This window comes from Lycorma delicatula, chromosome 3, assembly GCF_047948215.1.
Source record: "Lycorma delicatula isolate Av1 chromosome 3, ASM4794821v1, whole genome shotgun sequence".
Taxonomy (NCBI): domain Eukaryota; kingdom Metazoa; phylum Arthropoda; class Insecta; order Hemiptera; family Fulgoridae; genus Lycorma; species Lycorma delicatula.
Window position 1 is genome coordinate 62,282,491 of NC_134457.1, and position 26,666 is coordinate 62,309,156.

The window sequence follows — 26,666 nt, forward strand, 5'->3', positions numbered from 1 at the left end:
TATAATTAAAACTTAATATTATTTCTTATTTGACAGAATTAATTTTTTTTATTGTTAGTAATATGTATTGTGTTCACTTGGTATAATAGTTTCCTAATTCTATAATAAGGTAGAATTTAAGTTGTTAAGATTTAGTAATTTATGTACAGTTATATTGCTAAGACGTTATTGCCATTAATGTTTCCTAATTGCAACTTAATAAATAATTCAATTGTAACTGTCTTGTACTATTTTTTTTCAACATTAAAGCTTAAGTTTTCCTCTGTTTAAAAAAATAACATTATGATATCAAAACGCAGAACAACTAAGAAATATAATAACAATAAAATTATGTTATTTAATTATATTATAAGCGGGTCAGAAAAATTAAATTCAGTACCTTGAGATGGAAAAATTAACCACATGAACACTCAAAGTTAAAACAGTTATATATATATATAAATATATATATTTCTTCCATTTACAAATAAGGCAAATGTGATCAGTTATTTTCATTATCACTTACAAAAACTGTAGTTGTAATGGGATTGAGTGCAGTTTGTACATAAACAAGTACAGCATAACTACTTTGGCTCAATTTTTGTTTATTTTTATCTTTCATTTCACATTTTTTTCACGTCAAGTTAATCAGTCATAAATTATTTCTTTATAGAGTTTTGAAAGTAGCCAAAAATATTGGTGATACAATTTAAAATGTACCAGAGTCCTGTTTTAAAGCTACATTGCTAAATAAAATCAGAGTTATCTTAGTGTTTCGTCTTACGTTTTTGCTTATAATAAGTTTTAAATTATTAAAATAATATGTAGTGTAGTATTTATTCTTTAGAGAAATTGATATAAATCTATAAGTTCAACCATGCTTTTATTGAAGTAAAATGTGTGTAAACTTTTGATATAAAAAATGTTAAGTATACGGGTTGTTTCAGGATTTATAGCCAAACTTCAGGAACTGATTCACAAAATGAGCAAAAAATTTCATATCAACATAAGTCCTATTTTGCTTTGTTTTCCTTCTGGAAGCCATTTTGTGATTTTCAAAAAAAAAATTATTTCTCAGGAATCAGTGAACCTACTTTTATTAAATTTGACAAGTCTAAGACTAATGTCTTATTCTACAAAATAAAAAATTTTGAAAATGTCATCATCAAAGATTTCAAAATGGCAGCCATCTTAATTTTTTAATCGTCAATATCTTTGTAATTATTTGTTTGATCAAATTGTTTACTTTTACACAATTTATCACGCATTTTATTTTGAATAAAATGACACCTCATTTTTAAAAATTTGTTAACAAAGAATCGAGTTTATAACAGACAATTAACCCGGCAGTATGCTTGCACACCATAATGCAAGCTGATAATTTTTCCCCTGTTTTTATTTCCTCCACTAAATGTAATAAAAATTATTAATTATAAGTAATAATAGTAAATTAATAAAAATTAGTTTTAAAGTTGTCAAATTCAATTAAAGTAGGTTTACCTATTCCTGAGAAATAATTTTTTGTTGAAAATCATAAAATGGCATCAGCAGGAAAACAAAGCAAAACAGGACTTACATTGATATGAACATTTTAGTTCATTTTGGTGTTCTGAATCAGTTCCTGAAGTTCGGCTAATACATGCTGGAACACTGTATGGAGATTTTTTTTTTGCTTGATATTGTACATAAGTTTGAAGCTTGTGCATAGGATATGGAAATAGAATTTTGTAGCTTATGAAAAACGTATGCCTGACCGGGATTTGAACCCGGGACCTCTGAATGAAAGGCTGAGATGCTACTACTACACCACAGTAGATCTTTTTGCATCATAAGTAGTCAAATTGTAAATCTGATCTGTATTATTATTATTAATAATAATTATTATTTTATGTCATATTTTCTGTTTTATCCAATTTATTGGGCCTTTAAATTTGTTATTTTTCCAGTCTGTTAGCAATACCACCAATAAAATATAAAGATCATTTTGGAAATTTCAGTTTTTTTATTAAATTATAGTAGTCTATACTGTTTAAGTTTTTAATAATCATTTTAAATGATGACCAATTTTATCTTCCAGTAAATCAGCTGCTGAATTAATTCAGCTTGTTAACGCGTTGTTGGATGAAACTGCAAAAAGTACATCAGAACATTGTGCACTTAAACTCTTTTGTACCGCCAGAAATATATTCAAATTATACTATGACATTGTACCATTACATCACAAAAAAATGCTTGATACAATTCCTCAGCAGGCAGGTATGTTAAAATAAATGAAAAAAAAAATCTTAAATATCAGTAAGCTATTTCGTTATTGACTCTTCATGTTTATTAAATGTCATTGTTGGCATTAGTTTACTTTTCCTTTTTAACATAATGGAAAATGTAAAAACAGGTCAGATATGCATCTAATAATTTTTATAAAAATCTGGTAAAAGCTATGCATGTTTTCTTGTTTATTATATCTGTGTTTTTTGACTGAACAAAGTAAGGCTTTAGTTACATTAGTTAGTTGTTACCCTGATATGTTTATTTTTTTATCAACAGTTGTAAATCTGAACCAATAAAATTGAACTTTTGATGTTTGTGAAAGCATTTTTATTTATGCTCTTACATTTATTGCATGTAAAAGCAGAAAAATTTTCATCTCTTAAAAATAAGTTTTTGAAATTTTTTTAACTTCTTTTTTTGCTTTTTGTGACTTGACTACTTATACTAAATTAAGTAATAAAAGGAAACAACAAAACACAAACAGATCTGTGTCTACTATTGCTTTATTTAAGTAATAATTATTAACTTCTGATTGTAAAAAAAAAAATTACAATAAATAATATTCAGTAATAACAAAAAAAATGAAAAATAAAAATCAGAAGTTAGTGAAATAAATGTACTTTTTATTTTAATTCAAACATTTTTACAGAGGTTAATAATTATTAATAAATCAGTATATTTAAATTAAAATAAAAAAGTTTAAAAAAATATATGTATATGAAGTCAGATTCAAACCAATGTGTGCATGGCTACAGATCTGATACATTCTCAACCACATAACTACTTGAGCAACACTTACATCACATAACTATTTGAGCAACATGAAACAAAATTAATATATAAACTAATATAAAATGATGATAAAACACCACAAAAAATTTGATGCAGTGTGGTTTCCACCACTATGTAGTTGTGTCCACTCTTAAAAAATTGGAGGATCGTATCTCATTTTCAAATGTAGTGCAGCAAAAAATGTGTATATGTAATTTAATAGGTGTACAAGGAAGTCATGTGTTCATATCAGATTTTTGAGTTCAGAATCCAGATGTCTTATTATATTTAGACTTCGGTTTTTTACTATGGTCTTACATATTGCAATTGAATGTTAGAGGAGTAATGTAAGTTATGAATGGTTTCCCTGTTACAATGTAGTCCTCAGAAAGGTATCATTTATATTACAGTGCAGTTTGTAGCTCTTTGTAGATTTTACAGTTATTATTATGTTTTTATCTTATTTCAGTCAAGAAATATGGTTGGTAACTCTTGATCAGAAGATGAGTTTTACTTTTAAAATTATGTAGAAGTTTAATTTTGTATTATTTATTTAATTTAATGTGGTATTTATTATATTTTTTCTTATTGAGTTTGTTTTTATCTTTTTCATTATTAAAATTTCATTATGAAATTAATATGGGATCAACTAAAACACTGTTTTAACGAGGGTATTCCGTTGCCTATTATAATTTTATAACATGAAATTGACTTTTTAAATTAGTTGGCATAGTTGTGGTATGAATCATACCGAGAATCATATATGTATTCGTAACATTTATTCCTGCTTTTTTTTTTAAAAGCAGAATTGTTGTTTTCTATTGTGTACCTTATTGTTTTTTTTCTGTTTACTGTGTTAGAATTAGTTAGCCTTGTAATGATTTATAATTTTTATATCTTCAAAAAAATTTTAAGACAATTGCACTTTCTTACCCATTTCACCAGATTTTGCCAGTTAGGCTTGGTTGATATATGTTCTTGTGTTGCCTGCATCTGTTGGAATGATTTGTCTGGCCTAAATTGGTCATTACTTTTAGGAAATAGAAATAATTTTATATAGTTTTTTGTTTTTTTTTTCATAGTACTCAAAGAAACAGAATTATAAAATGTATATATTCAAATAAAAACATTGCTGATAGATATATTTGTACATAATACTTTTTTAGTTATTATCTATGAAGAAAAAATATTTCTGTAGATATTTGGAATAAATGGAACATACTGATAGTAGTATAACAATTTTTCCTGTTTAAGTATCTCTTCTATCATGAGGTCTATATAATTTAGATATTTTATATGATTTTACAGTTAAAAAAGAAAAAGGATGATCATGTAGGTCTATATAGTTATTATTTTATATGATTATATATTTGATATTACTCTATATATTATTTTATTGAAATTAATTTATTTGAGATATATTATTACTCTGCACTGTTAAATTATATTATGCTAATAGTTTTATAGAATCTTGTATCTTCGGTCAAGGTTGAATTCATTTAATTAAAATTATTAATTTATGTTAATAGAATTTAAAATGTAAAATTGTGTGCGTGTTTATATTATCTTAAAAAAATCAATTCTTTTTTTTGTTATTGTATTTGTCCAATTCCTCTCTGTACTAATTATGTCAAAGACAAAAGTATAAAAAGTTTACCATCAAGAGTACAAAATTTAATAATGCTTCTTACCTTATGCTTGTTATTACAAAAAAGCGCTTTTAAAGGTTTCCCACATCATCAGTTAATAAAACATATTCTTTTTTAAAAATCACACATTAAAATTTTAAAACTTGAAATTTTTAACATATAAAAATATGTAGTCATAAAAGTTAAAAAGATTAAACATATTTTTATATGTGGTTAGCCACACATAGTACTGTACTCAATGTGTGGCTAGCCACATATAAAAAAATTTTTAATCTTTTTAACTTTTATGACTACATATTTTTATATGTAATTTTAGGTTTTAAATTTTTAATGTGTGATTTTTAAAAAGAGTTTTATTAGCATGATGAGGGAAGGCTTTGAAAGTGCTTTTATATAATAACAACAAGCATAAGGTCAGATGCATTATTGAATTCTGTACTCTTGGTGGTAAACTTTTTATACTTTTGTCTTTATATATTTACACATACACCCACACACAAAAAATTACTCAGGCCAGAAACGTGTAGTTGGTAAGCATGATTCCTGTATACATATTTTACAGAGTTTTCTGAACTATAACTAAGAGAATGCAAAAAGTAATAAAGTGTTAAATGATATTGTAAATAAAAAAATAAAATGTTGGTAGTTAATGAAATTATTGCATACATTTGAAATCAGTTGTGTTTTTTATTACTGTACTTTTAATGTTAGTAGTATCTGTTATGTATAATCTATCATACATAGATGTTATATTAGCTATTAAGAGTTAAGTATATAAACAAAAAAAAATCATAATATGTTAAACATAAGGTTACTCATACCCCATATCTATCATGTGGATTGTAATAAATTTACCATTGCACCAAAGCTCTTAGAGCAGATTGCCTTAAAGAGACAATTTAAAAAAAATTAGACAACAGATATTGATTCTCACATCCTTGCTAGTAACTGGCAGTCGAATTACTGCTATTATTACAACAAATTGCTGAGTGCTTATGATAATCTGAAATCTTTTGGATGTTTTATGATTGATTAATCGGATGATTGGAATATTGTTATTTGTAACAGTCACAAAAATTTGTGATTTACATTCATGTTGACAGATTACTACTGTGTTTGCCATTCACCTTCAGGTCTCAGTTGTGGCAAATTAAAAATACATATGTAAATCCATTAAATTGGTGCATGTATCCCTTATGTAATAGGCTCTACTATTTTCTGTATTTGTTCTTGAAATATATCATCTTGAATTATGAAAGTAAGATTGTTGATAACTCAATATTTTTGCATTAGATGAAACTAGAATTTTTCAAGTAGTTTTTAACTATGATTAATGTGATTGTGTTTTATGTTGTTCTTTAAATTAGTCTACTAATATACGTTCTTTTATGTTTTAGCAATGTTACATAATAATTTTTATTATTTGGCACATGAATTGCTAATGCTCGGTACTATGTTTAAAGCAAAACAAGCTGTTGCTCTTAAAAATCATATAATAACATTTGTAGATCTTATGGAATCTCTACGATCTGTAGGAAATGATGTTTTAAAAAATCAGTTGGAAGTTCAGAAGAAACATCTACTTGATATACTTAGAGATTCAGGTATGTAATAATATTTAGGTTTTCTTTTTGTTAAAAATAAATTTTACATTTTTTTATTTTATAGTATTATATTGATCGGGATAATTTAAAAAATAAATATTGTTTCATTGCAATAATTAGATGTGCCAATAATACAATTATTGTTTGGCTTGGAATGTTCACTTGATATAATGTGTTTTCAGTAGATGTTATTATCTATGGCATTATTATCTTAACTACCCATCAATTATTTTGTCAACTTCACTTTTGCCTACAAATTTGTTTGTGTAAAAAAGCATTTCAAATGATCAAGTACATACATTTGTAATAGTGAATTGGTATGGAAGTTTAGTTGCTTATAACTGCCTGTCGCTTATAACTGCCTTCTGTTTGAAAATATTGTAGCTAATTTAGTTACTTTTGATGACATAACCAACTTATGTAATCATAGAGATTCAGATTTGAATAACCACCGTTTAAATAAATAGACATACTCAGGGTCCTAAGCTAATTACCTGTACTCATACGTGAATGCATTTATCATGTTTTATCATATTTAAGCTGTCCGTAATCATCAAAATGAGGTAATTATTTTTGTTGAAAATTTAATTTCTTGATTTATATTATTAGTTTTGTATAACTTCTAGATAAAGTATACAGTATATCTACATTTTGTAGTTGAATGTATTTACAATTTGATCCTTCAAATCAGAATTCTGCGAGGTTAAAAAATGTGAATTTGGCACAAGAGGTTTGTGTTTGGTAAGAATCTTAAGCTGTGTGCCACGTTGTAATAATAATTGTAGGCAGTCTGACTTGGGTAACTCTAGAAAATGGTATTACTATCCCTCAGAACAAGTATACAATGGCAGGGTTTCTAGAGAAAGTGATCCTTAAAATTATTTCCTACTCTCTTCATCTGAGCTAAATATACTGTTGTAAATTAGAATACTAAACCTCTGAATTTTAAAATAGAGTTGATATTCAGCCCTATAAACTATATCTTCTGTTTACTACCTGGACTAGTTGTATAATAAACATTATTACTCTCAGAAAAATATCTCTACTTGTGTTAATTGTTCTTCCGATTACTTTATCCCATCATAACCATAAGAAACACTGTGAGAGATACTATAATACAGTAAATTAATATACCCCATTCTGTAGAAAATCTCCACTTGGTAATATACATTTAATCTTTTTATAAAAGATGGTGTTTCTGAAAAGAAGGGGGTTTATAAATTAATAATAAAAAAAATATTGTTAGGTTGTAAATATTTTAAAGTTAAAGTCATTAGAAAAATTATTGGTAGTAAGAACTTGAAGAAAAAGAATGGAATTGAATTACCCATTCCAAGGGTAATTCTTTTTGAATAAGCTGGCTATGTTTCAGTTTCAGAGTTGAAGTAAATGATGCTAATTTCTACAGTAACATACATGTATAATAATATTAAATTCATCATTGCTTTAGGTTATTTTCCTGGAATCGACTTTTGAGAAAGTGAGTAGGAAGAAAAAAATTATTTATTTATTCATTGAACCTTATTCGCCAAAATTTGCATGGTAATTTGGGTTTTATATTTTAGTAACCTTATTTAAATATTAAAGGCTAGTCAAATTCATATTAAAAATTTTGATGGCTTTCTTTGTGAATCCAATTTTTTAAAGAGAGATTAACTGCAAATTAAATTTATTCATGTATTGATTGAAACCTAGTGATCAAACTTGGAGGTATTCAATAACCTATCAATGTTTACTGCTAGTAAGAAAAATGTTGAAAAATTCATTACATATAAAAGTAGGAAAGATAGTAACTACTTCAACAACCATTCCTTTAAAAACAACATTTCTTTTTATGACCAGAAATTCATGAAATCATACTAGTGAAACCTGTTCAAAACAAACCCTGAACAAGATGAAGACCTTCCCATTTTGAAAAATAATATTGTTCCCATTAAAAAAGTGGAAAAATCAATGTAATTCATCCTGTATAATATGGAACCTACAAAACATGGAAACGGAAAGTTAGGCACCGTGAATAATACGGAAAATATACTGTATGAAGTATGGATGTTAAGGAAGGAAAATTGTTGATTATTTTATTAGAATTTTTAGAAGGTGATTAAAAGTCACAGTAGCCTATAAGAAAGCTATGAAAATTGAAAGGTATGTTAAGCTATGTATGCTAAGAATAAGAAAGCTATGTTAATTGGCAGTTGAATACACAAGCAGATAACAGCTACAGTGGCCTCATACACATTCCACAAAAATAAACTAATTATTTACTGTGTGAATTTGTCTATGCTTCCTTTCTGTCAAAACTGCAGTTGGGTTTACTTGTTTGTAAACGAGTCATGTATGTTGAGTTATCAGACATTCATATTAATTTTTTATTGTGTAACAATTAATGTGCTTATCCGGAAAACTGCAGAGGCATATCTCTCCTGGATTGCACATACAAAATCCTGTCGAGAATCATATACAACCGATGCAAAGACCAACTTGAACTGGAACTTGGGGAATACGAAGGGGGTTTAGGCCATGGAGAGGTTGCCCGGAGCAAATAATATCCCTAAAACTTATGATGGACTTATATAAAAGACGGAAAAAACAACTAATAATCACCTTCGTCGACTTTAAAAGGGCCTATGATTGTATACACCGACCATCCATGCTGAATATTCTGAGAAACCTGGGCCTTCACCCTAAACTCATAAACATGATAAAATTAACTTTAACCAATACCCAGTCCAGAGTGAAATTCAGAGGTGAACTCTCTCAACCCTTCTACATAAAAACTGGATTGAGGCAAGGAGACGGTCTCTCACCACTCCTTTTTAACTGCGCCCTCGAATTTGTCATGAGAAAATGGTATGAAATAAATCCCAAAAATATAAAAATGGGTACTAAGAAAAACTCCATCACACTAAATTGCCTAGGATTTGCAGATGACCTCGCTCTTTTAGCAAATAATATTCAAGAAGCCAAAACACAAATCATGAGCCTTCAAAACCTAGCACAAAAGATAGGGCTTCATATCTCTTTCGAAAAAACTGAACTAATGGCCATAGATCCTCTGGTAATAGAGCACATTACGGTAAACAATCAGAAAATTAAAATAGTAAAACAATTTAAATATCTAGGGGAAATAATAACTTATAATTTAAATGAAAAAGTGACATGGCAAAACAGGACAAATAAAATAATTAAATCCCAAAAATTAACTTGGTCAACATATAACAAAAAATGCCTTTCTGCTAAAACAAAACTTAAACATTATAAAACTGTAGTACAGCCAGAAGTCACCTACGGAAGCGAGACCCTTTTCAAAATCACTCAGAAAAACCGAATTGAAAAAATTCTGAAAATAGAGAGGAGAATTGTCAGAACGTGCATCAATAAAAAACACCAAAAAGAAGGCCAATGGTGGATTGTGCCAAATGGGTGGTGTATCGAGAAATAGAGCCTGTTACTGATACTATGCGGAAAAAAAGAATCTCTTTCTTCGGTCATCTCATAAGGACACCGGAAACAAGACTGTCAAGAAATATCATTGAAAAGCTCTGGTTCCAAAAGCTAGAAGTAGGATGGATCAAAGAAATTAGAGAAGATATGAAAGAATTGGGAATTTCCCTGACTGACCTACAGAATAAAACTGGAAAAATTACAAAGCTAAAAGATAAAAGCATTAGATTTAAAGAAAAGACAGACAAACGACAAAATACAAGGAAGAGTGTGTTTACGGATGAAGAAAAGAAAGCAAGATCTGAACGGATGAAGAAATACTGGGCAGCTCGAAAGAGTAAAATAACACGCTTTTCTCAGAAAAGATCCAACTAAAATTGACTTAAGTGGTCCCATGTTGGCCGTAAAAGCATAATAATAAATAATAATAATTAATGTGTTTGTGTTTTATTGTATTCTTCTATGTTGGGCTGTATCGTATTGTTATACTTGTGTGCATTCATATCGGTTTATGTAATTTTATAAATTTGTTTTTGTTTTATAATTCATCAAAATGTCTCATAAAAACACTGCTTTAACACTAAACGAAAAAGTTGAAGTTATTGAACTAAATAACAAAGATAAATTGACTGTATGTCAGTTAATGGACAAGTTTAAGTGCAAAAAAACAAAGATCTACAACAGTATAAAAAATAAGAAAAATTATGGACGAGTTGTTAAAATGAAATGGGAATGTGAAAAGACAGCAGAAAACTACTGGATATGAAGAAATAAACTAACTATTGTGGAATAGTTTGTTAGCAGTAGATCATTTGCTAATTTATAACTATTTTACAAAGTCAAGCTGTACTGTTAGCTAAGAAATTAAACAAACCTGATTTTAAAGCTACTAATGGATAGCTTGAAAATTTTAAAGATAGATATAATATCTTTCGAATGAAGTTTGTGGAGAAGAAATAATGTCGATAAGTTTGTAGTTAAGGAATGGGAGGCAAAACTTTCTATCATTCTGACTGGCTGCGATCAAAAAGACATTTTTAACTATAATGAAACAGGAATATTTTTTAGAACTTTGCTAACTAAAACACTTGCATTAGAAGGAGAAAAATGTGTCCGTGGAAAGATGTCAAAAGAACGCCTTACTGTCCTTCTTTGTGCAAACATGTCTGGGGAACTTCCAAAACTGCTTGTCATCAATAAATTGGCAAGACCACAGGGTTTTTCTAATGTTAATAAACTCCTTGTGATTTTGCAATTTAACAGAAAAGCTTGAATGACTTCTATAATGGAGGAGTGACTGAACAATTTTTACTTCCAAAGTGAAAATTCAAAACCAGTGCGTTCTAAAATTTCTTGATAATGCAACTTATCATCCTCAAATCAATTTGTCTGATTTTAAATTAATCTGGTTTCCACCTAACACTATAACATTACATAATCATCAGATCAGGGTGAGTGAGATTTACACAACAAAAAGCCTCTACTGAAGAATGGTGTTGCAATCTATTATTATGAAAATGAATGGTGTGAAGAGTGCTAATGAGCTCGCAAATTCAGTTTCAGTATTTGAAACTGAATTTGAATCTGCTGGATTCATATGACAGTAAAGATTGTAAAAGGGGAAATCATAACAAAATGTTTTAAAAAGCTAAGTTCTTATCAGTTCCTGATGCAACAACTATAATCTTATATGAAGAATTTTTAAAGAATTGTGCAGTACTAATGTATTTGAAGTAGGCTCTGATATATATATAATGTATGTGTGTGTGCACTTTGTGTGTGTGTAAACTCTGACAGTGATTTGGCAGTTTCACGGGAAGATAATGATAACATTGAATCGTTAACTGACGAAGATAAAGAAGACTACTGAATATGCTGATTCAATAAACAACATTAAAGATCTCATTAAAATAAATTCGTACTTCGATGTCCTTAACTGACTTACAGAAATTTGCTGCAAGAAAAAATTATACTGAATTTTTGGAGTATTTATGTAAAGCGCCTATTTCTTTAGAATAGCATGCTGTTAAAGAAAAGACAAAGCAGGTAACATCGGTTGACATGTGGAAATCACACAAATAATTGTGATAAAAATGTCATACGTACTGTATTTTTGAAAAATTGTGTTTATATCGTTTTTGTAGTTAATTAGTGTAATAAAAATATTTGGTAAGCCTGAAGATTGAATTATTTTATTAAATTATATACTGTATTATTCCAGTGGGTTCCAGCATTGTAGTTAAGTTGCTGTGTATTCTTAGCATGACACATTATTGTTTAGCACATACAGTACACAGAATGTTCATCATTACTGTCATAACTGGATAAAACAGAAACTGTCCAAAATGGAAAAAAAATTTGGTCCCTATGGTTTCCATTTTAAACTGGTTTCATTATATTTAGTATACACATTTTACACTCTCTAAAATACACCTTCCTGCATTCTGTTATTAATAAATGGTGTAAACTTATGTGAAACCACCAGTTTATTTCTTGATGCTTAGAGATTTCTTTTTGAGGTTTGAGTTTTAACATCCATCATTATGATTTAAAAATTGTAAAATTTTTATGTAAAGACTGAAAACTGGCATACTTTATTTTTAACGTGAAAATCATTTTTTGTAACTTTTTATCAGTCTGAAGTAGCTACTGCTCCAAATCATAATTTATTTAGAGTTTCTAAACTCAGTTCTTTGGTAAAGGTTTTATATAACTTTCATCTTAAAATAAATTTTGTGGTAGTTAGTTTTTAAAAACTTCAAATCCTTTTGATTTTTAGATTTGTGAATCTAATAAATCACACTCATATGCATTCTCTCCTGCTGTAGTAGCAGTTATGGTATTGATGTCTACACAGATTCATTATTTTTCTTTTCTGTTCTTTTACTGTTCATAGTGGTTATGCAGTTTTTAAAAATATTTATTTAAATATATATTTGTTTTTAAAAAAGTCAGTATTCCGTAAAATGTTCAGTATTAGTGCAATAAATTTATAGCACTTTAAAACCAATAAAAGTTCAACTCTGTTTAAAAGTTTTAATAATACAGCACTTGTAAAAATTATATTAGTGTCCATTGTTTAGTGGTAAACTGCATCTATTTTAATCTGATTATTTTAACATTTGAAACATCTTGGGAAGTGGCATCTTGCAAATTGAAGGTTGTGAAATAAGGGTAAAATGACATTAACCAATGCCATTTTAATATACCAGTTCTTATTGGTCACTGAACTTAATGCTGGCTGTTTATCCCAACAGCCAGTGTTCCATGCTGTTGGAGTTTATAAATAATAAAAGTCATCAGAACCACTTAACATTTTGTATTAAAGAAAAATTAATGAATCCAAACTTATAAGTACTCGATGACTCAAGTACTTAACATAATTACATTGAAGAAGTACTGATTTTTTTTTGTTAGATCTGCCTTTGGTTATTAGTTGGTTATTTTAATCACTATTCTTAACTCATATTTAATATCACTAGATATTTCAACATTATTTAATTACATTTTTATTTTCCTTTCAGTTATGTTTACTTCTTCTATAAGCGCTAAGGTACAAATTATAGAGAAAAATATTGTTTGTCCAAGCTGTATTCTTTTTATTTATCAAAAATTTTGTTTTCTACAAATGTTAACAATTTAATTGAATATTTTAATGATTATATTTGTTATTTTATTGTGCCTAGTGAATGTAATCAAAAGATCCTTCAGCTTTGAGATAAGTCTTATATCATCTTTGAGATAGTATGTTATTATTTTCTTTTTAAAGTAATTTAAATTTTACTTTACAAAAAATATATTTCTAATGTATTTACATTTTAGGTCTTGTAACATTAATTGAGAATCCAGAATTTCCACAAGGAATCGAAAAAGGAATCCGCCAATGCACTCGACAGTTGATACTGTTGCAAAAGGTTTGGCAACCAGTATTACCTAGTGATGCTTACTGCACGTCCGTCGGTAATCTTTTTATTTTATCATTTAGTTTAAGTTTGACTTATGTAATGTTAATTTCATTGTTATTAAAATATTTGTATTTTGTATAATCTCCAAGTTATGTGGCTATATCTTTATGGTTGGTTATGTTATAATGATCAGTATATGTGCAACATCTTTTTTTTTTGTATAATATCCTGTTGCTGTAAAATCCCAATAGTGTTTGTGTTGACTGAAATGTTCTTCATATTATTTAAAAAAACTTTAAATCATATATAAATAGTATATTTTCAAAAAACTGATTGAAGATAACAATATTTTGATAATGATCATAATCTTCCTAAGTGAAATCCAATTTTTATATATTTATTTCTGAACATAGTGAAAACAACTGTGGTGGTAACTCCACCACATAATGTTAACTCCATAAAAGATTGTATTGTATTATAATTTTTGAGTGATGCTGAATCATTTTTGAATGTGATATTACTGAGTTTGTGTGATTAAATATATTGCAAAACGCCTCAAGATGAGGTCATATTACCAGGTTGTGCAGGTAAATTCTACCTAGAGTTCGTATAAACTAGAAAGGGAAAGAGAAGTGGCTAGATGAGATGTGTATACCTTTTTAGGAAAAAAAAACTTAAAATGTAATAGGATGACATATTTCACAAAATAGATAATACTTAGAATTATACCTACATAAGGAAAGTAGCTAATTGCTACTGTCTTTCCTCTGAAGAAAATGGTATAATGATGAAGATAAGCCATGTCTCTATAAATGGCTAGAAGAAAATCTAAGGACTTGACGTCAGCACAAAATTTAATGACAGAGTTCAGCAATTAAAGGCCTAAATGAAGTAAAGGAGAGAAAATGCGGAAAAAAGTGAGAAAGATGTGAAATTGCTAGATAAATTACTTTGTGCACATAAACATATGTGCATGCTCACATGTATGCATATGCAAACTCTTGTTCACACATGTATTGTTCATTGAATGAATTGTTACTAATTTGCTTAACTAAAATTGCTTTTTGGTTTATTTTTCTTCCCTTGTTTAACTTTTATTCACTGAAACTAAGTATTTCAGAGAATAAGACCATCTTTAAAAAGTGGTTTTGTTAATATCTACAGTAGCGTGTAAATTAAACTGGACGCAGGGAATATTTTGTTTTTGTTGTGGATACACTGCTTGACCACACCCATTCTTCAAGTTGTCTTTGTAATATGAAGTTATTGTTTTTTGGTTATTTAGCAGTTTTCATGTTGTAAATAATGTTTTGTGAAAGTTAATTTCATTTTTTATTACAAAATGATGTTTTCGTATTTTTTGTTCTGTGCATCTTGAATGTATGTAATAATGGACATAACTCAAGAAAACATATGAAAATTGTTTATCTTCCTGAGCATACCAGTAGATGCAATGACAATTAGCTTCTGAGTGTGGTGTTGATTAGGGGCAGTGAATGCTATTTTAAAACAATTTTAAGAAACTGGTCCTTTTCACCTCAAAGAAAAGGCAAATGTGGCTGTAGAAGAAAAATTACTCCAACAGTTATTAGAGAGAAAAAGTAAACTTGATCCAGAATTATCTGCTATGGACATAAATCAAGCATTAGAAGCAAATGGAACAAATTTACAACATTGACAAGTTCGGCATATGCCGACTTCTTACAGTTGGACAAAAAGCTTGTTGGCCAGTTAAAAACCAGTTGTTAACACCAGAAATGTGCAAATAAAGGCTCTTGTGGACCAAAGCACATGCTAATTAGATCAAAGAAAAGTGGGAAAATGTTGTGTATTCTGATGAGTCACATTTTTTATGTTCAGGGGGAAATGGTTCCATATGTTAGAAAAGCATTAGATGAAAATACATCACTGGATTATATCCAGCAATCAGTTAAACATTCCCAGAAAAAATTTTTTTTGGGGTTGTTTGAAGGCCCTTGTTTATTACTTGCAGCAGATGGTATGTTACAGGTGATGAATATTTTAATATTCTGAAGATCTAGTTTTGAAGGAATTTCAAATTCCCACAAGGCAACAGAGTGTTCCAGCAAGATTTGGCACCATGCCATTTGCCAAAAAAATGGAACATTTTTCAAAGAATAAAACATTAGTGTTTCTGTGGCTAGGCAACTCCCCAGACTTAAACCCAGTTGAAAATCTTTGGGCAGGACTCGAAAATGAATTTTACTACAAAAATTGAACTCCTTAAAGCAATAATATCGGTATAGTTTCATGATGAAGAAATCAAGAAAATGTGTACAGTACGCTTGTTGAATCTTGCCAAATCGTATACATAAAGTGATTAAAAAACAAAGGAGGACATATTAAATACTAGATATTTGGAAATTGTACAGGTATGATTTTTTTCTAAGTAAAATTATTCTTATTAAGTAACATAGGTGTTCAGATTAATTTGCATACTATTGTATGTCTTATAATTATAATATATCCCTTTACTCTTCCAAAAGTATTTAGCCTCAATAATTTAATTAAACTGTAGTGTAATTAACAGTAGAAATTGGAGAGATATTATACTGATTGAAATATTTGTGGTGGTTTATATTTTCATGTTAGAAAGCAAATGACACAAAACACAAAGCATCACTATTTTTGTAACAAAGTCTTGGGTTGATAAATATCTAACCAGTCACCTTTAGGAGTCCTTGAATGTTTTTTTTTTCCATGAATATCTGCTAACTCTAAAAATTATGTAATTTTTATTTAAAAGTTTAAAAATTGTGTAATATGTAAAAATTTTGAATATTGTGTTAGTTTAATTTCTGAATATAGATCTTAAGAATCCATTTCTCTTGCTAATCATTAAATTACATTATTTTATTTCTTATTTCTAGGTTTTCTCTGCAATGCATTTGTACAAGAACTAATTGATAGAGTTTGCAGCACTGGTGATATTCCAGCTGACACTGCATCAGAACTTGTTAGAGTATTTAATATTGTACAAGAAAAAGCTCCATTAGTCTTTCCTGTAAGTTACCTTTTTAATAGAATAGATTACTCTTATTTAAAACCAAGCTCTATAAAGTTGATAAAAAAATTTTGTAAAATGTGTGGTTAACATTTTAAAATATTTTACACTTCAAATTTTTGGTTTTTATGAAAATATTATTTTGACAGTAAAAAGCATTTCTATTTAAAATTTAAACAGATATTTGTATATAAAATTAGAATCATATTTGTCATTAAACTTCGAAGCTATTTTAAACATTTTTGAATAATTTCCAAAAATTGTTTGCATGAGAGGAATTGAGTAATGAAGTACATTGAGAGTAATTTAGTACATTGTGTAATGTGTAGTCCTGTTTTTCAATACAATAACAGTCTTAAAGACAATACTCACCTATCATTTGTGATAGTAAATACATGTTTTGTAAAGCCAAGAACAAAAAGATACCGTAATTAAATATATATTTAATACTACCAGACCCAGCAATGCTTCGCTATTGCTGCTAGACTTAGGTGTATTTGTAGATTAAATGAACACAATTGAAAGTTTGATAAAACATTAAAAAAATGAATGTTATGGAACTTCACAAAATGTAACCTTTCACTTATCCCTTTTTCCTATTTTTCCTTTCCTACTTTCCCCATTTCCCTGTTTCCCTTTTTTGATTTTTCCCTATTTTTTTGCAAAAATATTTTTTTTCATGTAACTAATGAGCCAAATCAGACCAAAAATGCAGTTTTAAAAATATCTCCTTAACCCCAGCGCCACCTAGCGGTTTCAAACTAATTCAGAAACCTTTGCAGATGTGCTCACAACACCTCTCACCTAAGTTTCATTGCAGTTGGATGAATGGCATAGGAACGCAAATGGGACAAACAAACATTAATTTTTATATGTATATAATTAGAGTAAGAAAACTTAATTTCATACAGTAACCTTCAAGCACCTTTCTCTTAGTTTTTCAGTTTTTACATGATGAGTTAAATTAAATAAATGGTACTTTGTTAGAATGATGAGTTTTCTCATTTTTGCGAGTTTCATTAATTTTGGATGTTAATGATCAGGCTGAACAAGAATCATCAGTTAAGCTTGACCAACTTGAAATGTTTCCAACCTCATTCCAAATGTGGTTTAATGTTTCATAAAAGGTTTTTACAATTTAATACAAAATTTGACACAAATTCATTGATTGAAAATTTTCCATTTTAAATGCATTAAAAATCATCTATCATAAGTAACACACGTTGACACAGATTTTGAACAATGACCAAACAAAATAGAGTTTTCATTAGTTTATTTCCAAATGTTACTATTTGGTTATTAATTAAATATTTTGTTATTAATAAATTAAATAATTATTAATTAATTAAAGCACAAAATGGTATGCCCTTATCATTCATTTTCATTTTGCTTGTCAAATACCAGAGTTTGAAGAATTTTTCCTAAGGATTTAGATGTAAAATTGAAATAATGTAGGCATTAAATAACACTGATAGTTTACCCACCTTTTTGGAGTAAATTCATCATCAGACATTACTCATAATATGCTAATGATTGTTAGATCATGTTTTCATTTGTATGAATATGTAAGTAAACAAAACTTTTAGTATTGGACAACACGCAATCCTATTGAATTGCATCACAAACCATTGCACAGTATTATCATGTGGTGTGCAGTAGGATCCTATGAGTTGACTAATCAGTCAGTTCATATTTGAGGACAATAATGGAATGTTGTTAACGTAACACATCAGAATGATATGTTCAAATGATAGAAGAATTTCTACAAACAGCAGAAAAATCTTAGGTCATTGAATGTAGACAATGATCATTATCTTCGAATATAGTGAATTCTTTGGCCTGTGAAATCACTGTATCTCACAGAGTGCTTCTTCAGTCATTGTTTGTAGAGAATGGTAATCAGTGATCCACCCCATGAAATATTGAACTCAAAGTAAAGTAAATTATCTCAGTTCTTCTGAATAAGTAAATGTTATGTTATGGAAAACATTAAAACTTAAGTTGAAGAATGTGTGAATCAAAATGATGACCATCTGTAAGATGTAGTGTTCAGAACTTAAAACAGAATATTTTAAGGTATTATTAAGTGCTATTAAATAAATAAAATGTTTATAATAAAATTTCTTTTTTAAATATATAGATTAAAAAAGTTACTAAAGTATTAAAATTGTTATTTATTGACTTTCATTATAAAATTAAATTTGTATATGACCAACAGTATTTGATGAAACTAAATTAATTTTTTATCGATTGTTAAACCAGTACTTGAAGGAAAGGTTTTAAAACAAATTACTCATAAATAACAATGATATTTTCATATGAGCTTTAACTATGTTAAGTGTAATGTAATTATATAAAATAAACCAAAATATGTATGCATAAGTCTTTATGTTGCATCCATGGCTTGTGTATAAAATATTATTACACCACACACATACAAAATGTAGTAAAAATTATTAATTAGAAAGAAAGTAAAATTATTTTATTAATTAAATTAAATTAATAATGAAAAAGGTGATAGGAGCATAAAAAATCACCTGAAATAAAAATTTCTTTACTAGTGGGTTAAGCTGGCACAAGATAACCTATAACAAATTTTTAATTAATTTGTAGTTTATTAATTTCACTCTGATATTTCCAACCACCCATCCAAGTTAATAAATGCTAACATATTAAATTTCTTGTATAAAAACCAACTGATGTTAAATTTTTTTTTTTTTAAGATGGAGGTGACTTTTTATCAGCGATGTTGCCAAATTAATTATTGAAACAGCGTGAAATTTATAATTTAAAAATTTGGCAGAATTAATAAAAATGTGTAAAATTTGAGTGTGACTTAAAAATTTCATATAATGTTGCTTGTCTTTACATTATAAATTATCACATCCTAAGAGCATGATGTAATTTATAAATTTTGTAACATTGTCAGGTACATTAATATTTGCTAGTGTAGCTTTAGTAAAAGTTATTGAATTTTATGTTTTCTGTTGCTAAATTATATATTCAGTTTTCATTTGTGTTTAATATATATTATATTTTTATGGTGTACAGGAACCTAAGGAAATATATAAATATGTAACAAGATGGACAAAATTCAATGAATTGGTTAGATTACTTGGGGCCAGTCTGCGTGATGTCGATGAGAGATGGGCTGATGGAAAAGGACCTCTTGCACAGGAATTTACAGTTGATCAAGTGAAACAGTTGGTTAAAGCTCTTTTTCAAATATCTGATAGGAGAGCTGCTCTTCTTGCCCGAATAAATTGAACTTGTCAATATGCCCTATTAGCAAGATGACTCGATCATCCTATTCCTATTTCTGAAGTTTTTTTTTTTTTATTATAACAACATATTACTGTATTAATATTAATTAATTCAAAAGTAGACAGCAAGTCTTAAAACAATAAACTTCGCCTATAGTTATCCATTGGAAATACAGTCATACCTCATTTAACAAAGAGGATATGTTCCACGAATTGCATTGTTAAAATGAAAATTGTTTTCAGAGGTAAAAATATTATGATTGGAATAGGAATAAGATTTTTGATAAATAAAATACATGTATATGTTTGTAGTGTTTAAGAAAAGTAATTGTTATTCAATAAATTTTAATACATTTAAACTTCAACATTAAAAATATTTATTTTGATCGATAACAAAAATTAATTTTTTTTGTATATGTATTAAAAAGATCTGCATTACAAATTGCATAATAATCACATTCATGTTTAAGAATAAATGTTATTTTTTGTAAAATGATTGGTTATCTCGATTAAACAATCACAACTTTTGAAAATATGAATCTAAAGTTGATTGTTTACTTACTGCAAAGGCCATGTCCATGAATATCGTAATTTAGTACTTGGCTTCGCCAACATGCTGCCTCTATCTTGCTTGATCCCATGCACCCTCCACAGCAAGTTCCATCATTTATAATTTTGTCCTACCATTTCTTTTTTGGTCTTCCAGGAGGCCGTGTGCTTAGAGGTCATGCTTCTTAACCAATGACCCCCTCACGCATATGTAGTAATAGTCAGTTCATCTCAGTCATCTACTTCTAACTTCCCCAACCATTTCTGATTCTTATTTCCTCATTGTGTCATTGTGCTTGATTCTCCACTGCCCCTCTTTGAATGTTGGTCAAAAGATTTTTTTAGTATTTTATTCTCAAAAGTTATGACATTCTTCTCTGATATCTTTTTCTTTTTGCTAACGAGTCATAGAAATACCATTTATTTATCCCCCACACAAGTGGGGGAGTGTCAGACTTGCACAGGTTCGGCTAGTTGTTAGGAGCCTACGTGTACCCTGACGACTAAAACTCCTTTTTCATCCCTGGCTCCCCACTCTTCCTAGAACAGCTTAAGCAAGCATTTCATCTGGAAGGGGGGTAATACACACATTTATATATCATACATGTAACTCACAAAATAATATACTACATCAAACAATCAACAAATGTGCACCAAAACTAACCTAATCAGTACAAAACATACTCAATGAACATCATAAAACTCAGCCAGCAGATTCATGCCAGTACACATACTCAAAATGCAAAATCATTCATGACAAATAAATAAATATACATCAAAATAAAACATAAAAGATCAAAGCATACCATACTACATATTCAATAAACATCATAAATAACACAAATCAGTCACCCCATGCATGAAATATAAACTAACCAACAGCAAGATGAATGTCAGTCATAATAATACATATCATACAATAGAAATCTGTCACATCATCATAATCATATGAAAAAGAAATCAATTGATACAAGTGCATACCCTACATAATTACCGCAAGTCACAAGTAAAATCATCCAGTAATAGCACCCATTTCTCTTCATGCAAAATTGAACATACCTTATTTTACAATGGTCACCATCCAGCGGAAAGACAGAGTGCCCCTATCCTCATCACACCAAGGCGACCCCTGCACATTTGGGGGGCCCCCTATGCACTCAGACAAGAGCCTGTCCACCCACATGCACTCCGGCGCTGTGTTCTGTTTCAGGTCTTGTGTGCATTTAACTTCCTCATTACTGTTTTTACATAGTCTTCTACCACCCTCTATTCTGCCTCAGCCTGCGTGAGAATCCATTGTGTGTCCTTAGGATGAAACATACAATCAATGTTTAATTTTCCCAGCAACTCGTTCTTTTCCTCAGTAAATTTCAAGCATGCAAAAAATACGTGGGAGTCTCCTGCTTGTTGCATTCAGGGCAGATGTCAGCGTGGTCAAGCTTGAACCTATATAGGTAGGATCTAAATCCTCCATGACCTGCCAGGAATTGTTCTCATATCCCAGCCAGCCATGTCCCCTACGACACCAATGCTTGATGTTACTTAAAAGCTGATGGGTCCATCTATCCTTTGGAGTCCGGTACCACCGCTCTTGCCACACATCCATCAACTCATCTTTTTTTTCTTGCCCATTCTCCAGTACATCCTGATTGGGACAACCTACATTATTTGTGTTTGTGTAGTCATTGTGCGACTAGTTCTGGCGTTAGACTTGTTACATCAGTCAGCTTTCTCAGATCCAGTACAGCGATGCTGAGGTCAGTTTCCAATTCTTTGATGCTTCTCTTGACATGTTTGTTTCATGTTCCTCCGAAGCTCTTTAGCAAGCCACTCAAATCTCTGGGAAATTTGTTCTAACATACCAATCACTTCTTTTTCCACAGCAGTAGATCGCCTCGCCTTGGGTCTTATGTTACCTTTACTGGTTTTGATATGTCAGGGTTGCAGCATCTCTGGTTTCTGGTCGGGTGTTGCTTCGTCCATATTGATCTTAGCAGGTGAGGTCACAATGTCTGTATTTTGCATCTGCCTTTTTTCTTCTATCCTTTCTATTATATCAGTGTTCTTCAGGTATGAAAAGTCGTTTTATGACACTCTACGTGTCTATAGACGCATTGCGTACCTTGCATGAGAGTGTAAAAAATTGAGTGTGGGAAGGTGGTGCTGATGAAAAAGTAGAATTTTCTGGGGATACCTTGGCGAGTCCGGTCTGGAACCCCATGACATGAGCCCAGGGGCCCTGGCATGAAGCTATAAGGTAGCAAGACTTTCCCTATATATTTGCCCGTAGGACATTGTAAAAAAAATTTTTTTACGAAATTCAAATTTACCGCACAATCCAAAAGAGGATTATACTAGTAGAATAGAGGTATAAGATTTAACAGTAACCTCTTCAATAAAGTAAACTAAATTGGTACACCTGTTCTCAACTACATACTAAACTTCAAAAAACCTCAAGAAAAAAGTCCAATGATCTGTTAAGTCACATGATCTGGGCGGCCAATTCTGATCACCAAAATGGGAATTACATGAAATGTATTTCCCATTTCAGGAAATGGGAAATACCCATTCAACCTGAAATTCAGGTTGAATTTCAGGAAATGACTCATGCAGTTTTGAATTGTTTCTTGGGCTGTATGTCATGTGGCACCGTCTTGTTGAAACCACATGTAGACAACATCCATATCTTGCAATTTATGCATAAAAATCCAATATGCAATATTGGGATATATAGGATATATATAGGATTATTATGTGGCGATAGCAAGCACCATTAACTGTTTTTGCCTGACCAGCTGTATTTTTGAAGAAGAATGCTCTGATGATGCCTCCAGCCCAAAATCTGTACCAGTGACATATAGGTGCATTTATTTCTCAACAATCACTCATGAATTTTCCGAACCCCAAATTTTTTAATTAATCTCTTCACAGTTGATGAAATTTCATTATTCCAACCATATTTTGTAAACTTTAAAATTTGCAAACTGTAGCTGCCAAACCTTATTATTTTTAACAACAATGAAAATGCATGTTCTTTCATGTAGTGCTCATTTTTAATTACCCTGAACTGTTAGCTGCCACGCTGTTTTTTTTTTGTTGGCAACACTGTCATACAAATGGCACAAAATTCAAATCTTGCATGAATTTCGGAACACCTGTTATGATGCTTTTATTTGTATGTAATTTCGTCCTGCTGGAAAGTACTTTTGAAGTGAGAAATCTCTACTGCATTTGAACATGCTCCTATTTGCACTATGATTCTATTTTGTATTTCCAGATCTTTCTCATCTTTGTTCAAAATCATTACTCCCACCTATTTAAATTCTTTAGCTTCCTTAAATATGTGACCTTTAGCTTTAAGACTTCCTTGATTTTCCTCGTTCTGGCTAGTTATTTACCTCTTTAACTTTTATGAACTCTGTTAATATGATTTGTCTTTTGACTCGTCGGTTCTGATTCTTTGATTAAAATCTTTATGACCTATTTCAAATCTTCCACTTTCTTTACAATAATGACCATGCCATATGCGAATGTTAGAGCATTTATCTTTTTTCCTATTTTTATTCCATAGTTTGTGTTTCTCACCTCCCGTAAATGATTCCTTCAGAACAACATTAAGTAATGGTGGGGGGGGGGATAAGTCATCTGTTTGACTCCTGTGTCTGCTATTCTCCATTTACTGTCTCCTTACATCTGGATCTGTGCCAGCATTACACCATTAGGCATGCCAGCTTTATGAGTTTATTTAGTATTCCAGATTTTTCCATATTTCCTTCTGATCCAGACTGTTCTTTTTTTAATTCTTTCGGACAACCCTTTTACAGTTTAGTAGTAACCCTTTTTGCAATGCAGTTTAGTAAAGATATGCCTGTATAATTAGAACATTCCTTTTTGTCTCCCTTCTTGTGAGTAGGTATAGTTAGGGCTTCCTTCTATTCCTCTGGGATGGAGTCTTGTTTTTTTTATTTAATTTAAAGTAGAAGGTGGAACTGAAGGTTGTTTAGTTTGACCCCAGACATTCTCTTCCTCTTGATTTCTTAATTATCCATTGAGGAGATCACTAAAGTAGTCTCTCCAGCTCTTTGTTGTTTTACTCTATTGCTTGTCTTGATTTTTTCTTTATCCCAAATGTGTTGTGGACAAAACCTTTCTTAAAGGATCTCATGACTGATATAGAACTCTTAGATATTGTTGGCCGTACAATTGTTTTCCTCAATAAGTCTGTTTACCCTCTCCTTCTTTTTCGTTGTTCTAGGGTGCTCCCTATTTTTGAATTCTCTGAGTTTTTTACTCTATTTCCTCAACATTTTTTTGCTTCTTTCCTTGTATTTATCAATTTCATTCATTTTTCATCAAACCACAGCTTCTTGTTCATTCTTTCTCTCATCTTTAGATTTTCTTGGTGCGTTCCCTAACTGTGTTTTTGAAATTTGCCCAATTCATTTCTAAGCTTGTTACCTGAACCCTCACTTTACTCTAAAACCTGAAATCTGTTAGCTAGTTTTCTAAACTCTTCAGCTATCTCTTTACTTCTAAGTTTCTGCACTGTTAACAGTTTCAAGGCGTTTTTTTGTTCTTTTCTACTTTAACTCTTCGGTTTACGTTAACTAGTACTAAATTATATACTTCTGATATTTGAAATGGTTATGTGTCTGCAATCTACTAAGACATGGTAAATCTGGTTTTAGACTTCCCCTCCCCATTTGGAGAAGTCCATGACACTTAATGTATATTCTTTCTTGGAAAGAAAGTGCACCAAATCTCCTGCAATCACAAGACTGAGTAGTCTTGACCCATATTCACTTGACTCTCGGACAGACTACCTACTTCTGCTGCCTTTTTCCATATTCTTCCTTTCCCACTTTTACAGCATCCCCTAACATATTTTTTATGTTGTAATAGGCTACATATTCCACTCATTTTCTAGAATTTCATAATATTTGTCTTTTACATCTTATTCTGCATCGTCTATAGGTGCATGGTAACATATCACTGATATATATTTTTTTAACCTTCCCTTAAAAGTAATATTGTATGCCCTTTAATTTTTGGCTTCAAAACATATCCAGAACTAACACTTCTTTGATTGCAAAACCCACTCCCCCTCTGTATAATCCTGAATTGTTCCTACAGTATATGTTGTTTTCCTTATTGTTGATTTTTTTCTGCGTAGGGCTGTCTGACTTCTTGCCATGTTTGTAGTTTTTAAGTTCTTCTGTTATTATGTTAGTAGTACCTAGTACTGCTAGTTTTTAGACATTCCATGTTCCAAATCTCAAGGTTTTTTTTTTGACAAATCTGCTTTTTATTCCATTGTCCTTGTCAATTTTCTGAGTCATTGTGTTGACAATTCACAACCTTTTTATCCAAGGTGGGTTTTTGGCCTGACATGCAACCTTTACATTACCTTGAAGGGACCGGCTTCAGGTTATCTGGCTTTGGCTTTAGTCTGCCTCATCAGTGCCATGCCCAATGAAAAGGCATTTCTCCTCTTGCACTACGGGTAAGTACCAGCACAACCCTTGTTTATACCTTTGCTTCCACTACTTGACTGAGACGATTACTCTCTCTAGTGTCAACTATTTGCAAGGGAAAAGTTTATTGTTTACAAGCTCCTTTACTCTTTAATTTAATAATTGATTGTATGAACTTATTGCCATTAATACTGATGTTTTTACAATAAAACTTCTTCCTAAATCTGGATCATTTCCACAAAAAAAAATTAATTGTTATTTACTTCATTTCAAATTTTTTATTGTTAGTATTCTTTTTAGTAGGAACTTCATTTACCAGACAAATTTCATCATATGTTTTTGACTTTGTTATTCACAAGATTTTCTAAATTTTCAACTAAAAACCCCTCATCTTCTGCATTTAATAAATTATTTACATCTTTTATGTCAAAATTTATGAATTCTACTAAATTAGACATCTAAATTACATAATTTTTAATCTCCTGAATTTTATATTTTCATCTAATTCAGCTTGTGGCCATAATTTGCTCTAAACTTCATTTAAAAATGTTTGAGTAATCTTTTTCCAAGAATTATGAATGTTTTCATTTTCATCTTTAAAGGTGTAATTTTTCCAAAAAGTTTTAATTGACATTTACTCTTTAGCTTCCAACTCTATTGAATTCCTTAATGTATGACATAAATATGTTTTAATGTTGTTAATACTACTTGATCCATCGATTGGATTAAAGAAGT

At 29.9% G+C, this 26,666-nt stretch overlaps 1 protein-coding gene across 1 annotated transcript in view; it reads left to right on the forward strand.

Annotated features, from left to right (window-relative positions):
• The window catches only part of Zw10 (Zeste-white 10 kinetochore protein), a 58,711-nt gene extending 32,272 nt beyond the window's left edge, over positions 1-26,439 (forward strand). Inside the window, exons 6-10 of the mRNA XM_075359899.1 lie at positions 2,057-2,235; positions 6,065-6,271; positions 13,538-13,675; positions 16,512-16,645; positions 19,697-26,439. Coding sequence (XP_075216014.1) covers positions 2,057-2,235; positions 6,065-6,271; positions 13,538-13,675; positions 16,512-16,645; positions 19,697-19,912 — 874 coding nt within the window. The 3' untranslated portion in view covers positions 19,913-26,439. The remainder of the gene's footprint in view (positions 1-2,056; positions 2,236-6,064; positions 6,272-13,537; positions 13,676-16,511; positions 16,646-19,696) is intronic.
• Positions 26,440-26,666: the final 227 nt, after the last annotated feature.